Source organism: Apodemus sylvaticus, chromosome 10 (assembly GCF_947179515.1).
Source record: "Apodemus sylvaticus chromosome 10, mApoSyl1.1, whole genome shotgun sequence".
NCBI lineage: Eukaryota > Metazoa > Chordata > Mammalia > Rodentia > Muridae > Apodemus > Apodemus sylvaticus.
Window position 1 is genome coordinate 73,903,985 of NC_067481.1, and position 19,926 is coordinate 73,923,910.

A 19,926-nucleotide genomic window follows, 5' to 3' on the forward strand; every position below is an offset into this window, starting at 1 on the left:
CAGCAGCCTCTCCCAGGCCTCCAAAGGATTGCTCTCATTCTCCCTAAAAAGTCCCCCTGTGGATGGTCCGTCCCGTCCCTTCCCGCCACAATTCTGGGCACCTCTTCCTCTGGACCCACCCCAGCCAGCGCACTCTACCTCCCCAGTGGTGCTTACCTGAGCCAACCTCTGGCTGGTAGGACGAGTCTGTGACAGCTGTAAAATCAGAGCTCCAGTCCAGAGGATTTAGGAATTCTGGGGAGGGTTGAAGCTGAGGGCAGAGACCCCTCCCCCCTCCAGAGCTTGAGAGTGGGGGAAGGGCTCTCTTCTCCCTCTGCCTCTCTGGCTCTCTGGGTCTGCTTCTCCCCTAGACTGTCTTTAAATTGAGTCTGACCCAGCGACACCAATAAGCTTGGCCACTCATCCTCAATATGCCAATTAAAGCGACAGATAATAGTGAAAGTCGGAGATAAGAGATTTGCACAAAGTGTCTGGCCACCCTGAGAAGAGGAACAAAGAGGTTCAGGGGCCCCCAGGTCGGTTTTCAGAGACTTAGGTTTAAACAGAAAAGGACATGCATAAACCAAGTCACTGGGTCCAGTCTCTTCAAGATGATCTCTTAGGCAAGCTCCCTCTCTGGCTGCACCAGGCTTCAGGGAGAACACACAGGTGCCTCTAGAACACCCTCTCCTGACAAGAGCACTGCAGACTCTGATGCTGTTCTTTTCTGTCTTGTGTTCTGCATTTCTGTACCTATCTAGATGTTGTTCTCTAAACGTGGCTTTATTCCACTCTAAGTGTCTTCCTACCCTGCTCCTACGTTCTCGTTCTCGGATTCTCCTGTCTTCCTGCCACTCATTCTCTGTCCTGACCACTAGAACCTTTTACTCTTTTAAAATATTTGTATACGTATTTATTTATCTATTGTGTGTGTGCACATGTGTATGTGCATGTGTGTGTATGATATGCAGCACATGTACTCTAACACCAGAGTTCTCTCCTGTTTGGTTTCCCACACTGAGACAAGGTGTATATTTTACATATCAAAGCAGACTGGACCTCCAGGTTCTCCCAGCATTCCTCAGTCCCTATCGGGCATTCCCAGTCCCCAACCCTGAACTTTCTAGCCCAGAGACTGGGCTGTCCTTCCCACAGAGATTCTTCCCTATCTAATCCAGACATTTTGCCCTCTCCCTATCCCTCTCCTTCTTTTCTCTCTGCGCCCCCTTCTCTCTTTCTGTTCTCCCTCACCCCACATGGCAGCTCCCCCTGCCTCAGTCCTGGGGCCCGTGAACTCGCCTGGGAGCTGCTTCCCAGTAAACCTACCTGCCTTTAACACTATCTGATTTGGTTTGAACTGGCCCACCTTACCAGAGGCAGAGAAACAACCTATCACCTTCCGCCATGTGGGTGCTGAGGCCTGAACCCAGGTTGTGAGTCTTGGCAGCAAGCACTTCTACCAGCTGAGCCATTGTATCAGAGCCTTGTAGTTCTTTTTAATGCAGTGGCGTGAGGCTCACCCCAACTTTCTCTAGAGAAACCCCATAAGTGGCAGATGGTAGGAGGCGAGTGAGCCCGAGTGTGCCGGCACAGTGACTCTGAAGGATAGGTGCAAGAAGTCCTGGTAAGGCTGGAAACAAGGCTGAGCAGGCCTTCAGCAGCAGCAAACACCCAGAAGCCTTGCAGAGAATCTCTTCACCTGCAGACAGGGAAAATAGACACCCCTGGAAGTGATTGGCAGTAAGGCCTTGCAGCTGGCCTTTGGCAGCAACTAGATTTGCATCTCAGAGTGGTGTGAAACACCAGCACACCCACTGGTTTGGAGGGGTGGGGTTAGTTTAACCTGCAGCTCCTCCCATCTGGGTCAGGAGCCCCTAGCTGTCCCCCAGGTCATCTCTGAAAGCTTCCTAGTTCTCTGGAGCTGATTCCCACAGTGAGCTGTTCAGCCCAAAGATACTTTCCCATCATTGCCAACAGAGGACAGGGTTGAGCTCTGATGCTCGGCAGCAAAGGCATCTTACAGACAGGTGCTAAGCCCCAGCCTCCAGGGATTAGTGGGCTCATGGATGCAGAGCCTGAGCCAGCTTGGGCTCCATTAGTCAGGGTGGATTAGGGTGACAGTAGAGATCTGGACATGGCTGGTGGCGAGAGCAAGCAACAGAAACATACCACCATTCTCTGATTTCTCTTGAACACCCAGAGCGGTTCACTCCTGTGATGGAAGCCAGCGGGGCTAGGCCAGAGTGGGCGGCACTGCAAGAGATTATCCAAGCAGAGCTTCTGTGTGTCTGCATGTGCCTATGTGTACATGTGTGTGTGTGAGCACACATGCATGGATATCAACTACCCCACACGTTTAACAATCAGGTGGTTTTCCATATAGAATTAAGACTATACCTTTGAGGGTTCAAAGCTTCTGCCCTCTAGACTAGGAGTGCTGTGAATTGTCCACCTTCTTACTTTTAGAGAAGGTGTAGGCAGGAGAGTTGGAGCATCCTTCACTGTCTCTAGCACAAGGATGTTGAAAAACATGGTGTCTGCATCCATGGATGCCCACAGAGGCCTCAGTGTACTGCGTGGACCAGTGTGGAGCATGCATAAGTAAGTAATTCCGTATCGGTTATGTTTCTCGTTGCTGTGGGGAAATGCCTGACCAAAAACACAAATGATACATGAGAAGGGGTCTTCTGTCTCAGAGTTTGAGGGAACACAGTCTGACATGACAGCAAGGTTTGCTGGAAAGAGCATGAGGCAGCTGATGACACTGTGTCCACAGTCAGTAAGAAAAGAGAGATGAATTCGGGTGTTCCAGTCAGCTTCTTTTCTGTTTGCATTCAGTTATAGTGCCACTCACATTCGGGGTGGGTGTTCCCGCCCTCCTCAGTTTAACCTCCCTGGAGAGCCGCTCACAGTTACACTCAGAGATGTGTCTCCCAGGTGATTCCAAGTCTATTAAGTTGACAGGAAGGACTAACAACCACCCCATCCTTCACCCCACTGCTGCTTTGACAGCCTGTCTATCTACTAGGCTCCCCTGCCAAGCCCAAGGCAATCAATCGTAGACCGTTCAGTGCTAGCAGGATGGGTTGTTTAGAACACTCTGCCATCAGCACTCGATACCTCCTGCCCGTCCCCACCCCCCATGCAAGCTTCCTTCAATACACCTGCACCATCAAAAATGCTCTTTGGTTTAATTGCCAAGTGAGGGCTCCGTGCAAAGACTGACTCGTCAGCTATGAGCCCGCAGCGCTGCCACCACAAGGAAGCCTGCCTGGCAGCAACCAGGGAATTAGCCAAGACCAAGAGTCAATGAAGCACCTCGTAAGTGGAGTTTTCTTTTTTTCCTATAATTCACTGTTCTGCATATATATTACTTTAAAAATAATTGACAGGCCCAAGATTCATAGCTTACTCTTGGAAATTTTACATCCCAATAGTATGAAACTAGGGGTTAAGGTACAGAGACTCTCTCCTGTAAAGTTACTTAGCCTGAGGAAGAACAGTAAAGTAGAGTCTGTTTTGATGCTCTTTAAAACTATTTTTTAGCCGGGCATGGTAGCACATGCCTGTAATCCCAGCATTCTGGGAGGCAGAGATAGGCGGATTTCTGAGTTCGAGGCCAGCCTGGTCTATAGAGTGAGTTCCAGGACAGCCAAGGCTATACAGAGAAACCCTGTCTTAAACCAACCTTTTTTTTTTTTTTTTTTTTAGTTTTTTTAGTTTTTAAAAACTTTATTGATTCTTTGGGAATTTTACATCATATACCACGGGTCTGCTCATTTCTCCATCTCCTCATATCCCCTTTTTGCCCTTGCAACCTCACCCCAAAATAACACACACACACATACACACACACCACCACCACCACCAACAACAACAACAACAGCAGCAACAACAGCAAAGTATAGAAACATCTCGCTGTGGGAGCTGTAGTATGTCACAGTGTGTCCCACAGCATTTCCCTCTTCACTTGAAGATGTTCATTGCAATGAGTCATTGCTCTGGGTCAAAGTCTGGCTTCTGTGCCATCATCAATATCCTCATCAGGATTCCTCCTGGTTATCCTGTTGTTACCCTGTGCCCTGGAGATCCTGCAATTTTGTAATAGCAAGAATATCTCTTTCATGCATCCCAAATGTTCACAATTAATATCGATTTTGGGGTGGGCCCATTCAGAGCCTGGGATCCGGGCCTGGGTGGTAGTTGAACTGGTCAGCCTGCCGGCTCTCCCTTACCCACACCACCTGGGTGAGCTCTCCAGCCCTGTTCACGCTAGGCCAGTCAATGCCACCGTGCCATCCATCGGCAGGAAGGTCACCTCAACACCAGGGTCAGTTCTGCTGTGCTATCCAGGCAAGGCTCAGGGCCTGTTCTGTGTGCTACAGCTGGTGGGCGGCAGGGTTAGCTCCTGACTGCAGAAGTAGTGAGGGGTAGTGTGTGTGTGTGTGTGTGTGTGTGTGTGTGTGTGTGTGTGAGAGAGAGAGAGAGAGAGAGAGAGAGAGAGAGATCTGTACCTGTGCCACCCCATGGCAGACAAGTGGCAGGGTCAGCTCTCCCACACTCACACCCTCAGAGCTAGCTTACTCGCACCCTAGAAGCCAGGAGCAGCTCCATTGTGCTGCCTGGGCCATTCTCCAGAGTGCTGCCATCGGTGAGAGATGGGGCCAGCTCTCCAGAGTGCCACGTCCAGGGAGGACTGGGACCAGTTATGCACAGTCCCTGGACATCCACGTGGTTCCCAGACATTGCCCTGACCAGGGACATCCTCATGTTCTCTAGTAGTAATATGAGCCACAGGCACCAACCCCTGCCACTATGTAGCCACAGATTTAGGCATAGCCCTTAGTGGCAGTTCGGGCTGGGACATCACCATGATCCCAAGTGGTAGGCCATTGTTAGATAGTCGATAAGTTCAAGGTACTGCCTTGAAGGTGGGCAGAAGCCAGCAGGCCTGGACAAGCGCCTCCCTCCTCAGCAAGTGTGTCTGCGGTCACTGCAGCCAGGAGCATCCTACTTCAGCACTTATTGCGTTCACTTTTCTCGTGTCACTTTCTTGTGTCCATGAAGTTAAGAGTTCCCTGTTTCCACTTACCTTTCCCCAGATTTTTGTTCCTGTCTGTGGGTTGTCTGTTTACTTCTCTTCATAATATATAGCATTTTAATTTTGTTAAGATTCAAATTACATTTTTCTTTTATTGTTTGTGTCTTGGTGACACATCTGAGATCTCATGGAGAATTCCAAGGTTGTGAAGATTTATACGTGTCCTGGTTAGTTTCTTGATAACTTGGCACAAATATGGGTCCTCTGAGAAGAGAGAATCTCAGTTGAAAATGCCCCCCTGTGGGGCATTTTCTTGATTAATGTTTGAAGTGGGAGGACCCAGTCTACTAGGGGAGGTGCCACCGTTGGTCCTGGAGTCAAGAAGAAAGCAGGTTGAGCAAGTCACAAGGAGCAAGCCAGTGACCAGGCTTCTCCACGGTCTCTGCATCAGTGCCTGCCTCAAGTTCCTGTTCTGACTCCACTCACTGACGGAATGTGACCATCTTTCTAAGTTCTCAGTTCTAAGCTGAGATCAAACCTTTTCACCCCACCTGCCTCCCAGCCCAGTTACTTTTAGTCACAGTGTTTTAGCACAGCAATAGAAACTGTAACTAAGATATCACCTATATTCCTGTGTTTTAGTTTTAGCCTTTTGGTTCTAGCTCTAGTATTTAGATTTTTGATCCATATTGAGTATAACATGAAGTTGGGTCCAACTTCAACCATTTGCATACAGATATCCAGGTGAATACACAGCAAGGTGGATGTATCAGGGTTAGCTACAACAGGATGGAGAGGAACCACTGCAGCATTAATGCACCTGAAGTCTTGAACCGGGCCATAGGTACCATTAGGTTTCTTAACTGCTAGTATAGGGGTGTTGAAAGGAGAAGAAATGGGACAAAGGAGTTTTTTCCTTAAGAGGTTAGAAATGATAGGCTTAAGTCCCCTGAGGCTCTGGAGAGAGAGAGGGTATTGAGCTTGGGTGATATACCTGGTAGGGTCCAGTAACTGGATGACAACAGGAGAATGATGTCTAGCAACAGAGGGGTTCTGGGCATCCCAAACTCTGGGGTCCACCTGAGAAGCTGGTAGAGGAATGTTACTGTTAGTAGGTTGACTGGCTAGAAGGAGAAGTAGGGGAACTGCTGGCGAGCTTGGGTTCAGGCGAGTGGGGGGAGCAAAAGAAATTGAAGCCCCCAACTTAACTAAAAGATCTCTTCCTAATAAGGGAACGGGAGGAGTTGGCACTACCAAAAAGGAATGGGTGAGGGGTATATTTCTAAAAGTGCAGCTAAGTGGAGGGGTCTGATGAGGAAGGTAAGGCTCTCCTCCTATCCCAACTATGGGAAGACGTGAGTGTGAGGTGGGACCCCAGAACTCCACCAGGATTGAGTAAGAGGTCCCGGTATCCAAAAGGAAAGAGATGGGCCTCCCACGTACCACGATAGTTACCCGGGTCTCCCTGCTAGTGATGGGCGAGGTTGGGTTGAGGGAGCCCCGGCCCCTTCGTTCATAGCTAAGCCTAGGGGGTCAGTTGGAGGGGTTTCTGGACGGGATGGTCCTCTGTTCTGCGTGACATGAGGGCAATCGTCAGCCCAATGTCCCTCACGATGACACCTAGGACATGGTCCTTTTGGCTTGCGGGGGTTGGGGCAAGCCTTTGCCCAGTGACCTAGTTGACCACACCTATAGCAGGGAGCTGGTGGTACCTGAGCCTTGGAAGGCCAGGGGCCCGGGGTGGTAGCTGGAGCTGGTCGGACAGCTTTTACCAGCATGTGGTACTTTTGTTTTCAGGCTTTTTCATCTCTACCATGGTACACCTTGAAGGCCAGCACCAAGACTTCTGCCTGTGGAGTTAGGGGCGCCCTCTCCAAGCGCCTAAGTTTAGCTCTTATGGCGGAGTAGCTTTGGGAAAAGAAATAAGTCATTAAAAGTTGCTTACCTTCTGAATTCTCGGGATCTGGATTAGTGTATTGTAACAAAGCCTTTGTCAGGCGTTCTAAAAACTGAGATGGATTTTCCTGTTTGTCCTGGACAACTTCTTGGAGTTTTTCAAAATTTATTGGCTTTAAGGCTGCCTTTCTGAGACCAGTCAGAAGGCATGTAACAAACCTGTCTCTGGCTAAAATACCATCTGTGGAATTGTAATTCCACTGAGGGTCCTGGTCAGGCACTGTCTCAGATCCAATTGGATAGCTTCTGTCTGTCTGGTGAATTTTGTCTGCATGCGTTCTTGCCTCTTCCCAAACTCACCTGCGTTCATCAGGAAGTAAATTGTTAGTAAGAATCATATGAATATCATGGGAAGTCAAGCTGTAAGACTGAGTAATGTACTGAAACTCTTTAATAAAGTTAGAGGAATTAGAAGTATAAGAACCCAGTCTACTTTCTATTTGAGAAAGTTCGCTCAACGAGAAAAGAACATGCACTCTAACCAGACTATCAATTCCAGCCACTTCCCTCAGAGGAAGGACTGGTGCTGGGTCAGGTGTCCTCGGAAGAGAAGAACTTGGGGGTTTGGCTGTAGCCTTAGAATGAGTAATCGGAGGGGTAAAGGTTGGCGCCAGTTCAGGGCGTTTGGAGTAACCTGTAGCTGGCACAGAGGGAAAGGAGGGATCTGGGGAGGTCAGGTTGGTAGACTCCAGGACCTGGTGGGAAGGAGAGACCGAAGCTGCAGTTTGGGATATCACAGTCCCAAAAGACCTGGCGTGGGTGGTTGGTGGCTCGTCAGCGGGATCAAAAGTAGCACCATCTAGCAGAGGGTGGGTAGGTTTCATGGCTAGGAGAAGCTGTGATGGGGAGCAGGCAGAGCAGAGGGAGGGCTTAGAGCAGAGATGGATAAAAGCCTGAACATATAGAACTTGGCCCCATTTACCGGATTGCTGGCAGTATGTATTAAGATCCCTTAAAACAATTGGATCTAGGGTGCCATTAGCTGGCCATTTGGAATTATTGTCTAACTTATATTGAGTCCCGACCTTATTACAGAGGTTTATTAGTTTTGACCACCTCAAATTGTGTGTTAGTTTCAGAGACTTGAGATTTTCCAGAAGACATCCCAGTGGGGTGCCTGGAGGTACCGAGGAAGACAATTTATTGCCCATCGGGTGGTTGGGAAAGTAGGAATGTAGCACAGGTCACCTGTCTGCCCACTGCGTGGGCCGCAATGAGATATACCAGCATCCTGCAAGAGTGACAAAATGCAGCTAAGCTAAAGGGCCTAGGCTGTCGCGAAGGCCTTGAGGAGCTGAGGCGTTCTCAGAAGGCTGGAGGAAGTGCCCCGCCTGGGCCAGGACTTTGTCTGCAGCTGTAAAAGCTAATGGGGGATTTTAGGGTCACTTCCGGATTGGGGTACACCCGGGGGTTAAATGTCCTATCACGAATGTTAGCTGGAGAGGCAAATCTTAGCTCTAGAAAAGGTTGGCCAGATCCCTTCTGCACCTAAGATTCCCTCCAGCCAACCGAATCGCCTTACCGATAAGCCACTGCGTGTTTGTTAAAGATGTGAAATCCGATAGCTGGGAGTGTGGAACTGTTTGGTCGGGTGGCCCAGAGACAACCCACGTGGCAAGCTGTAGCGCACAGCTCACTTGATGAAGCCCATGAGTCCCAGGTTGCGGTGGTAGTGGCGGTGGCGTAGCAAAGCGGTGGAGAGGGTAGCGGTAGCAGTGATAATGGCGGCGGGTGTCTGCAGTCCTGTCCGTAGCGGTTGCAGGCAAAATCTCCTGGCTGGGCTCGCCAAAATGTTGGTTTTTTTTCTACGCAGGTCCGTCTGCCTACACTGCAGCACAGGTCACCTGTCTGCCCACCGCGTGGGCCGTGGGGATGCGGTGGAGACGTGGGCCGCAATGAGATACACCAGGCCAAACAGTTCTACATGGGGCTTTATTTAAGATGGGAAAAGGGGTAGCAGGCAGGAAGAAAGAAGGAAAAGAAAGGGGGGGGGAGAAACGCTACCCAGTTATATACGGGTGATGATGTAAATTACAGGTAAAGGCGGGCCATTGAATTCTGGGTATATGGCGGCTGTTGCCTTGGCAACAGGCCTATAGTTCTAATTGTCGCCTATATGACATCACAGGCCTCGAAGGTCTCGGTACCTACTGCTGGTCCCTTAGGGGGAGGGATGCTTCAGCACGGGCCTGTGGAGGCAGCCCTTTCCCTCACACCTGACGACACATCCACCAAACATATTCCATCTCTCCTTGTCTATCTATCTATCATCTATCTATCTATCTATCTATCTACCCAACTACTTTTGGTTTTTCGAGACAGGGTTTCTCTGTGTAGCCCTGGCTGTCCTGGAACTCACTCTGTAGACCAGGCTGGCCTCTAACTCAGAAATCTGCATGCCTCTGCCTCCCAAGTGCTGGGATTAAAGGCATGCGCCACCACGCCCAGCCCTTATCTTTTTATAAAACATAACAGGTTGTACTGCAGTCTGTTGTGTCAGCTCACAGCACAGAGGTGCTCTCATTCAGAACGGGAAATATTCACTGAAGCCTTCCATGGAACAACAGACTAGCCCATGATACTCAACTGGGTTACAAAGGAATTTCTCTGTTCACAAAATATCACAGAATTGGAGAAAATGACAACACATATCATGAAATTAATTATAGCTAAAATAAATAAAATCAATGTTAGGCCAAACCAAGAAGCAGAGGGACAGAAAGTGCGAGCCCAACATTTACAAACTGACAGAGACAAACCTGTCACAACCAGTCTTGTTTGACCCAGAGATGCACTTTAGCGGATTAATGATTTGGGGAATGTAATGGTTTAGGAAATGTATTTCTGTAATTCACTACATTAACAGATTAAAGGCAAAAACATGATTATCTAAATGGATGCTGAAAAAGCAATTTGGTAATATCTACTTCATTCATGATTTAAAAGTTCAGCCATCTGGGGATCTTTAGCTTGACAAAACTATCGACTAAAAGCCCACAGAAAGTACCATACCAAGTGTTGAGTCAAAATAATCCGTAAACTAAAGAGGTGTGTTTTAGCATGTGTATTGAATGCTTTGTCTGTTGGTCTGGTGGTGGTTTGGTGGGTTTTTTATTTGGTTGCTTGTTTTTTGTTTTGTTTTGTTTTGGAGGGGGTAGTTCCATTCGTTCTGGTATATTTTGACAGGATTAGAAGCAAGATAGAATCTTACAGCATTTGGTGACTTTCAGACCTTTGCAGAGTCTTCTAATGCTGAAATACTTGGTTCAGCAGAAGCCCTTCAAGTTGGCTCCTGGCACACTGTGATATGGCCTTTTGCTGGCTTTCTTCTTTTCAGGCAAGGGTCTTATTTTGTGCCCCACCCCCTGGGACTTCCTTAAAGAGGTCTTTGTGTTAATTGCTACCCAGAGAACATAATTTGGATCTAATTGAGGCCGAATTGCTGTTCTTCAGAACCTTTACAGTGGACAAAGACAGGGATAAAATTTTGAAAAAACGGCTAAACGTTTCCAGCTCAAATAATGAATAAATATTATTTCTACCTTTTTGCTTTCCCTGAAAATCTGAGCTGCCAGTGGCAGCAATAAATAATATGGCTGTTTATTTTCTTAATATTGAAGTATGAACCAGAAATGAAAAAATGTATTTTATGTATTTTACCCTAGAAAAAGCATAATTTTCTATTAAAAAATTAAAGAGGACAGTCCTTTTGCTATCTGAAACTAAGCAGCCAGAGACTTATTCTTCTATATTTTTAATGCACACTCACTTTTTCCTCTTTATTACTATTAGCATTGTAATTATGAATGAAACCTGCACAAAAAGCCTGAAAGCTCATGGCAACTGAAAAGCAGGCTCTCTGCCCTTAGGACCCTGTACTCTACACAATAGGGGTAGGAGGGTGGGGTGTTGCAGTGCCTTCTGGGAAATGCAGTCCACAGTGGAAACCAGGTGGCTCGCGCGCATGCGCAGTTGAGCCTAATCGTACTAGCTCTGGGCATTGAGCTTATTGGGCTTTTCTGCCGAATTGGCGCGGCCGGGAGCCTGCCTGGTAGGGCTGGAAGCCTGGCTGGAGCGCGCCGAGGCCTCGATGGCAGGTGCGGGCCTCGGGCCCTGACTCCGGGTCCCGCGGCCCAAGCAGCAGCCAAGGAAGCCTCCTGCTTTAGGAGTCAGGTCGGCCTTGAGCAAATTGCCTGCAGGAGCTGAAACTTTGTTTCTTTGTTTCTGCCAAACTTCGGTACTGGACCTTGTTTTACAGTGAATTCCACAATCCGTGTTCTTTTTTTCCCCCTGTACCTTTGTTCTGAGGTTTTACTGTTGGAAAGGAGCAGAAGGCTGCTGGGCATGGCGCCCAGGACGTGTTAATATCATGCACTATGCAGGAGCTGCACCTCCAGCCCCCTTTCTCTAAAATTTAAATTGAGTTCTGGCTAGTGATGCTGTTCCTTGAGTGTGCGTGTGTGTCTGTGTTCTTGTTAATTTAATTGACTTTGGTAATTCTTTTGACCAGAGGCAAAAGCCCTGAGGAAGAGTAGACTAATTTCTAGTTGGTGGAGTCTTTAAAGGGCAATGCATTCTGCAGTCGTTTCTTTCACTTGCAATGTCCAAGGGCAAATATGTGGAATATTTGTGCTTTTCTCTTACCTCCAGTGGTTGCACACAATGGTACCCTTTATCCTGCTCATGAACTTGATGGCTGTGACTGTTTAGTTCAGTTCATTTTCATTTATAATCTCTAGCGAGAAGGCCACAGGCTTGCTAACACAGTGCGCTTGTCTGCCTCTGGCTATGGTGCTCCTCCCTGGAGCTTGGGGAGATTGGGTTGTGCACATGCCAGCAGATGCTTTCCAGCCCAGTCTGGCCCAGCGAGGGCCGGAGAGCAGCCATGATGAGTAGATCTCACAGCTTCTTTCTCTGCCTCAGGTGCCTTCTCAGGAGGAGCTATAGAGGGAGAAAAATGACCAAGAGGTTGCTGCCAGGCAAGGTTCAGGTGAGTAAACGTCACTTCTCTTTTGAGATGCCTTTGGGCTGCAGGGGGTGGGGGTGGAGTGGGATTTATTTTATCCTTTCTCTGGACTTTAGAACCTAAGGAGGAACAGAAGGTGCTGAAAGGTGAGGCCCTAACTCCTGGAGGGAGGCACTTCCTATGCTTCAGGCCAGTTTCCAAGTAGTGTCTCTGTGACTCAGTAGCTGTTGCCCAGGAGTTAACTGACTTGCCTCACCCCAACTTATTGAGCAGAGGCTGTTATCTGGTTCTTGTATCCTCATGGAGAAGAAAGATTTCAACAAGACGTACAAAGAGCCTCAGCAAGCAAGATTTTATTAGAATAGGAACTTCCTTGTACAGGCAGAGGAGATGGAACCAGGCCAAAGTGGGTCAGTACAGTTTTTAATATCTTTTTCCCTTAAACCTTTTGACTAGTAGAAAGCTTATCTCCCTCCCCCCAATATGTTAGCGTACTTGATTGAGGTCCTGTGAACTGATTGTAGGACTGGTCTTGTTATCACTTGTCTCCACAATGCTCATCAGCTCCAATATCCTGTTGACATAGAGTTGAGCTTAAACAACAGAGCGTTGTCTCTATTCCAGTCCCTACCTTCACACCCAAATCTAACTTCCTCCTCATCTCTAGAATGATTCTCGGCTACATCCAAAGGAACAGAAGAAAAAGGTTACATAGGATAAATGCAGAAGCCGAGCACAGGTATTGATAGACTCGATTGTTGTTTATTTAGACTTGTCCCCATGCAGAGCTCTACACGATGCAAGCAATACTCCTTAGTGCTTGCTTGGCTGAGCTTTGTAAAGAACCCAGTGAACTTTTGCCTTCATAATCTAAAGGCTATTATATTAACATCTGTAATGATTCTACTCAAGGAGAGACATGGGTACCAGTTCCTGGGGGAAGCGTCTCTGGGTTGAGACTGACAAATGACTCAGCCGCTGAGAGATTCACACACTCACTGGGTAATACATTTGCCAAACAAACCTGAGGACCTAAGTTTGAAGCAATGCATAGAAATCAAGTAAAAAAAAAAAAGCCAGGAGAGATGGTAATGTCTGTCACCCCGGCATTTGCAAGGAAGAGGCAGGTGGATCTTGGGGTGGGGGGGTGGGGTGGGGGGTGGGGCTTCACTGGCAAACCTGGCTTAGTGAGTCAGCAATGTCTAGGCCAATGAGAGACCCTGTCCCAAAACCAAGATGAAAAGCATACTGTGGAGTTTGACATACAAACACACACACACACACACACACACACACACACACACACACACACACACGTGGGGTGTTGGGGCAGTGAGTGCCAGGGATATAGCACTTGCCTAGCATGCTCAAGGCTCTGGGTTTTATTCCCAGCACTGCAAAGAAACAGGTGCACACTGTCTCTTCGTTATTTCCAATGAAAGTCAAATATTTCATTTTCTTTTGCCTTTTCAGAGCAGGAAAGATGCCAAGCTTTGTGACCAACTTGGGGTCATGGAAATGTGCCTTTGACATGCTAAAGAAGGAGCAAGTTCTTAGCAAATCCACTGTTAAAAGGCTGTGAATGTTGTACCTGGAGACCTGGCCCATAATTTGTAGAGTATTAGAAACACGGAAACCACCACACCCTCTCTCTTTTGATGACTAGTACATCTCTTAGTCTCAAGTTCCAAGTTCTGTCTACCTGATTTTGTTTTATGATTTCAAGTGTTTTCTTGTAAGGTTGTGCTGGCTGGTCTTATGTCATCTTGACACATAAACTAGAATTATCTGAAAAGAGAAAACCTCACCTGAAAAAAAATGCCAGAATAAGATTTTGTCAATTGTTAGGCATTGTCTTAATTAGTTATTAATGAGGGAGAATCGGCCTATTGTGGGTGGTTCATCTGGGCTGGAGGTCATGGATTCTATAAGAAAGAAGGCTGAGCAAGTCATGGGAAGCAAATCAGTAGGCAGCACCCTCCATGGTCACTGCATCAATTCTTGTGTCCAAGATGCTCCACTGTTTGAGTTCCTGTCCTGACTTCCATCAATGATGAACAGTGCTGTGGAAGTGTGAGCCAAATAAACCCTTTCCTCCCCAACTTATCTTTTGGCCATGGTGTTTCATTACAGCAATAGAAACCCAAACTAAAGCAGGGCAGTGGTGGCGCACACCTGTAATCCCAGCACTCTGGGAGGCAGAGGCAGGCGGATTTCTGAGTTCCAGGCCAGCCTGGTCTACAGAGTGAGTTCTGGGATAGCCAGGACTATACAGAGAGACCCTGTCTCAAAAACAAAACAAAACAAAACAACCCCCCCCCAAAAGAAACCCAAACTAACACAAGGGTGCTGTATTTGAGCTTTCTGAGGGCACAGTGTCACCTACTGTATGCATGAATTTATGCTGGCTAATGAAGGTGAGGTCCAGAAGTATTTGCTTGGTTTGAAATACTCAATACCCTCACAGGAGTGCCTCTTAGTCAAGCTATCTGTTGGCATGGTCTGGGGTGAGCAGGAATGGGTTTGCTGTTCCAGGAGCCTGTGACGTTCAGGGATGTGGCCGTGTCCTTCAGCCAGGATGAGTGGTTGCACCTGGCCCCTGCTCAGAGAACCTTGTACCGAGAGGTGATGCTGGAGAACTACAGCAACCTGGCCTCGCTGGGTAAGGAGCTCGCTGGGGTGAAGATTCTGCTGTGGAAGCACGTGAGCCCTGCCCACCACCAGGGAGGACACAAGCAGGGTTTGGCTAGGTTGGGCCTGTGGATGGGCTCAGTCATGGCTGCTCTTTCCCTTGGTTATTCTGGGAAGTCTGAGTTGACAAAGGGTACCTTCTCTTGTGTTTTTTCTGTTGCTATGGGTCCCCTGAGATCTCCCACCAAGCCAGAGCCCTAACTCAGATCCTAAGCCTTCTGGACATCCTTTCCGGGCCCAGTTTTAGGCTGCTTTCTAAACAAAGTTTCTACCCCTGTGCATGGCACCCTACCTCAGGGTCTACCTGGGCTGGATCTCTGTGCCAGTGTGGCCACTCATGTCTTCTTGTTCATGAACAGGGATTCTGTGTCCCAAGCCTAAGGTCATCTCTCAGTTAGAGCAAGCAGAAGACTTCCAGATGGTGAAAAGTGGACCGTTTCAAGGTGTATACCTCGGTAAGCAGCAGAGGAAGTGGGATTTGAACCTGGCACTTCCTACCTGCCTGGGCACATTAAGGGGATTATGCTCAGAGGACACCAGCTCGGGACCTCCTTTGATGTGCCAGCACATGGGGTTTGCAGTACAAACCTTTTTGTTTCTGATCACACACACACACACACACACACACAGCCTTCTATTTTAATATGTCTTGAACAGCGCAGTGACTGGGCACTTCCAAACCTCCCTGTTGCTAATGTGCTCTCCCTTCCACTATTCCTGAATTAACTATTAATGATTAACAATTATTAGTAATTAATAATAATAGTAATAATTAATCATTGCTACATTGTTTTTGCAAAGGCAGGCTAAACACACAGGCTGAGCCCATAAGTATGGTAGTCTTTTTTTTTGTTTTGTTTTGTTTTGTTTTGTTTTTTGGATTTGGTTTTTTCGAGACAGGGTTTCTCTGTGTAGCCCTGGCTGTCCTGGAACTCCCTCTGTAGACCAAGCTGGCCTCGAACTCAGAGATCCGCCTGCCTCTGCCTCCCAGAGAACTGGGATTACAGGTGTGTGCCACCACCACCCGGTCAAATATGGTAGTCTTAAGTGATCTCTAAGTACATTAGTTAACTCTGGCTATGAGGGCCAACAGAAGTTTCAATCTTTTTGAATGTAAGAGGTTTTCATAATAATGTATTACCATTCTGACTTGGGCTTTTGACATTTTTGTCTGTAATTCAATATCCATTGTTAAGGACAAAACAATATATGTATATGTAAATAGCATGACAATGTAGGTGTGCCAAAATGGGGACAGTATGGTATTTAGGCAGGTTTGCAGATACTTACCAGGCCATTCTTGACTGTGACATTTGCAAGCCATATATAGTAAATATATGGTTCCTGGTATGTACAGCTGAGTTTGTTAGATTCTGGTTGCCGTATCATAAGTGCCCACTTCCTTTTCTGCTTTGGATTTTGTCTTTGTTTCTGGGACCAGAGGATGATTCTCTTGGGCTCAGTTACTTACACAGAATTTACTTGTTCTGACAGTAGCTGGGCATTCAGTTTTGTCTTGGGCTGCCATTCATGAACTGTCTTTAGACTTTCCTTTGTTTTGATGAGGATATTTTCTATCAATTATCATTTTAGAGTTTATGTGTACAATATATGTATATGTCTCAGTCCTTTCTCCTCTCCTTTGGACGTGAGTTTTACAGTAGAATTCTGACTTTAGATTTCTTTTTCCCTATCAGTAGCATCCACACTTGGCTCCACTCTACTGCCTTTGAGCAATGAGTGTTGAAAAAGCCCTCTGTCTGATTCTATATCTCAGTTTTTCTATATTGATAACTTCTTTTATAATCAAGAGGATGAAAGTTATCTTATAAAATACATTCATTTAGTTTGAATCAATGACTTCATTTCTTATATTGTATCCCTACTATCCTGGCCTTTATTTAGATTTTATCTTTTTTTACATTATTTTGTACAGGGGGGCAGTTGAGGGTGAACCGTAGCGGGAGTGTGGAGCTCAGAGTTCAGCTTTCAGGAACCAGTGCATTCTGTCTCCCACTTGAGTCTAAGACTGAACTAAGTTGTGGGCAGGATGATCCCCATCCAGACATCTTCGGTCCTAGATTTTATCTTCAACTTCATTGTCTTACCACTCAGTTTAAATATCAGTATAGTTATCTCTACTACATATTGCTTTTGGTTTTGTTTGTTCTTATATACTTTTCGTAAGGCCCTAGTCACCTCTTTGGCAATTTGGTTACGTGGCTATTGAATGGAAAGTTTCCTCTTGCCTAGCTATTCCCTGTAATTCCCAGAGCATTGGCCTCTGCTCTGTCTATTGAGGGAAGGCACATCACAACATTTACACTCTGACAGGGGCCAGAGTGGCACTGTTGAGACTGACACTGTTTCACAGAGCTCTTGGGGCAGAGGGAACTAACTCCTCCTCCCTTTCTTCTCCCCTCCCTCCCTGCAGTTTTCTTTTGGGATTTACCAGAGTATACCAGCCCCTGACCTGGGTGATGAAGTTGAATAGTAGCATAAGCTGATCTTAGAAACACCCGAGGCTTTGTTTCCTTCTGTTTGAGCTGCCATCTGATGTCCTCAGGCCACGTTCACATACACACAGGCACACAGACACACACACAGAGAAACACACAAGCCCACACACAGACACACAGGCACACACACAGAGACACACAAGCCCACACACAGACACACAGACATACACACTGAGAGACACACAGGCACACACAGACATACAAAGACACACACACACACAGTGTTTCTTCAGATCTTTTCCTTTCAGGCATGTCTGCCCTCCTCTATTTCCTTTTCTTTGTTCTTGTCCTAACATTCCTAAAATTTTGAGTTTGGATTTGATTTACATGTGTCATGTGATTTTGAGTTTGAATTTGCTAACTGTGTGATGTGATTTTATATCATTTTCCTTTATTCTCTGAGTAAGAGTTGCTTACATTTTGTTTAATTTAGGATGGAAGAGCTTGTTTGAACCCATAGTTTCAAAAGAAGAAAATAAGGAAGTCTTGAAAAACCAGAGAGTGGATAATTTTTTTGATTTCATATTAGGAAAAACATGTGTAAATGAGGAACTGTTAGAGGAGCAACCACACAATAAGAAAAACCCTTTCAGCGAAATGCTGCTTTCTGTTAGGAGAGACTGTATACGAGAGAAGGGCTTTCCAGGGATCGAACTTGTGAGAAATCCTGGTATAAAGCCTCCATTTCCTAGGAAAGCTGGAGTTGCCTCCAGAGGGAGAAAGCCCCACTCCCAGCAGCACTCAGTTCTATTCAAACAACTGGGATTCAACACAGTACGCAAGTTTTATAAATGCAACATCTGTGGGAAAGCCTTTCTCCACCGTTCTTCCCTGAGCAAACATCAGAGGGTTCACACTGGAGAGAAGCTCTACAAATGTAAGGAGTGTCGGAAAGCTTTCAGCCAATGCTCGTCCCTGACCCAGCACCTGAGAGTCCATACTGGAGAAAAGCCGTACATCTGTAGTGACTGTGGCAAGGCCTTCAGCTTCACCGCCTCTCTCATTGGGCATCGGAGGATGCACACCGGAGAGAGACCCTACCCATGTAAGGAATGTGGCAAGACCTTCAAAGGCAGCTCATCTCTTAATAATCACCAACGGATCCACACTGGAGAAAAGCCTTACAAGTGTGACGAGTGTGGGAGAGCCTTTAGCCAGTGCTCGTCTCTTATTCAGCATCATAGGATTCACACTGGGGAGAAACCGTACGAATGCAGCCAGTGTGGGAAGGCCTTTATGTCCATATCACGGCTGAGCAGACACCACCGCATCCACACCGGAGAGAAGCCCTTTCACTGTAATATGTGTGGCAAAGTGTTCAGTTACCACTCAGCCTTGATTATCCATCAGAGAATTCACACTGGAGAGAAACCATATGCATGCAAGGAATGTGGGAAAGCCTTCAGCCAAAGTTCAGCACTTAGCCAACATCAGAGAATCCACACTGGAGAGAAGCCATACAAGTGCGAGGAATGTGGAAAGGCCTTTTCCTGGATCTCGCGGCTTAACATCCACCACAGAATCCACACAGGGGAGAAACCTTATCGCTGTAAAGAATGCGGGAAAGCTTTTAGTTCCCACTCTGCAGTCAATACTCACAGAAAAATCCACACTGGTGAGAAACCTTATAAATGCAGTGACTGCGAAAAAGCCTTCAACCAAAGCTCAGCCCTTATCCAGCATCAGAGAATCCACACCGGAGAGAAGCCGTTTAACTGTAAGGCTTGTGGGAAGGCCTTCCGGCAGAGTTCGTCGCTTATGACACACACGAGGATTCACACAGGAGAGAAGCCTTACAAGTGCACGGTGTGCGGGAAAGCATTCAGTCAGAGCTCGTCTCTTGCCAACCACGAGAAGACACATTACTGAGGAAAAGCATAGAAGGAAAACGCATGTGGCAAATCTGCCTTGAGACCTTTATTCCCAGCTGACTGTAACAGAATTCATCCCGAGGGTGGTGAGTGGCAGTTAGCTGGGAGTGAGCGTGAAGGTAGATTCAGCAAGCATCAGGCATTTGTGGTCAGTATTAACTTGTGAGTGTTTGGAAAACTTACATAGAGTACTTTCCATATGTTCTGAAGTTTTGCTGATGGCGGTATCAACACTGAGACTGAAGGATTGAAATTTTCTCTATAGTGATGCAGAGTTAATAGCCACGAGTTTTTTTTAACAGCACTGGGGCTGCTGGTTTAGGGGAAAAATGCATTCTTCAGACTAGCTGAGGGTCTCTGCAGAACAATGCCTTTGAGTGTGAATGCAAAATAGCTGAGTTAGAAAAAATGAGAAAAGATATCTACATAGATAACTCACAGCTGCCTCGTGGTCACTAAAGTTTTCTTTTTTAATACTGTGGAAACAAGTTCTTGTTTTTTGTTAAAAAATTTTGGCTCATTTTCCCTTTCTCTATTGCTAGATTTTCTTGGGCCAGAGAGCAACATGAAGACTTGAAGTTTAATCTAAAGCTTAGGCCTTTTGCTGGGGCAGTCTCCTAGCTGCAGTTTAAACCCACCTACACTAGCCTGAGACCGGCCACGAGGCTCATACCTCCCTGTCTCTCTCCAGTCTCTGTTCTTTTCCACGTGTGCTTCTTGCCTCCCCTGTTTCTCTCTCTGACCGGACGTTCTGCCCTTGTGCTGTTGGCCATTCGATCCTTATCACAACCAATCTCTTAGGTTGTTTTAGGCAGGCTAGGAAGGGCAAACACTTATAATGTAGAAAATCTAGTGATGGGCATAAAAATAACAATACCAAAACCCTGCCAACACTTAGTTGTT

At 46.8% G+C, this 19,926-nt stretch overlaps 1 protein-coding gene and 1 long non-coding RNA gene across 3 annotated transcripts; both read left to right on the plus strand.

The window, feature by feature from the left end:
• The first annotated feature begins 10,986 nt into the window (after positions 1–10,986).
• Positions 10,987–14,062, plus strand: LOC127695372 (uncharacterized). 2 transcript variants are annotated; one of them, XR_007979971.1, is made up of 5 exons: positions 10,987–11,213; positions 11,900–11,966; positions 12,216–12,352; positions 12,610–12,681; positions 13,416–14,062. It is a non-coding gene; the product is annotated as an uncharacterized LOC127695372 (long non-coding RNA). The 2 variants fall into 2 exon arrangements; XR_007979970.1 differs by lacking the exon at positions 12,610–12,681 and having other exon boundaries at positions 13,416–14,061.
• Positions 14,063–14,458: 396 nt separating this feature from the next.
• On the plus strand, positions 14,459–19,498 carry Znf879 (zinc finger protein 879). The gene is made up of 3 exons (XM_052197463.1): positions 14,459–14,604; positions 14,993–15,088; positions 17,586–19,498. The coding sequence occupies exons 1-3, from the start codon at positions 14,460–14,462 to the stop codon at positions 19,019–19,021; spliced, it is 1,677 nt and encodes a 558-aa protein (XP_052053423.1). The 5' UTR covers position 14,459; the 3' UTR covers positions 19,022–19,498.
• Positions 19,499–19,926: the final 428 nt, after the last annotated feature.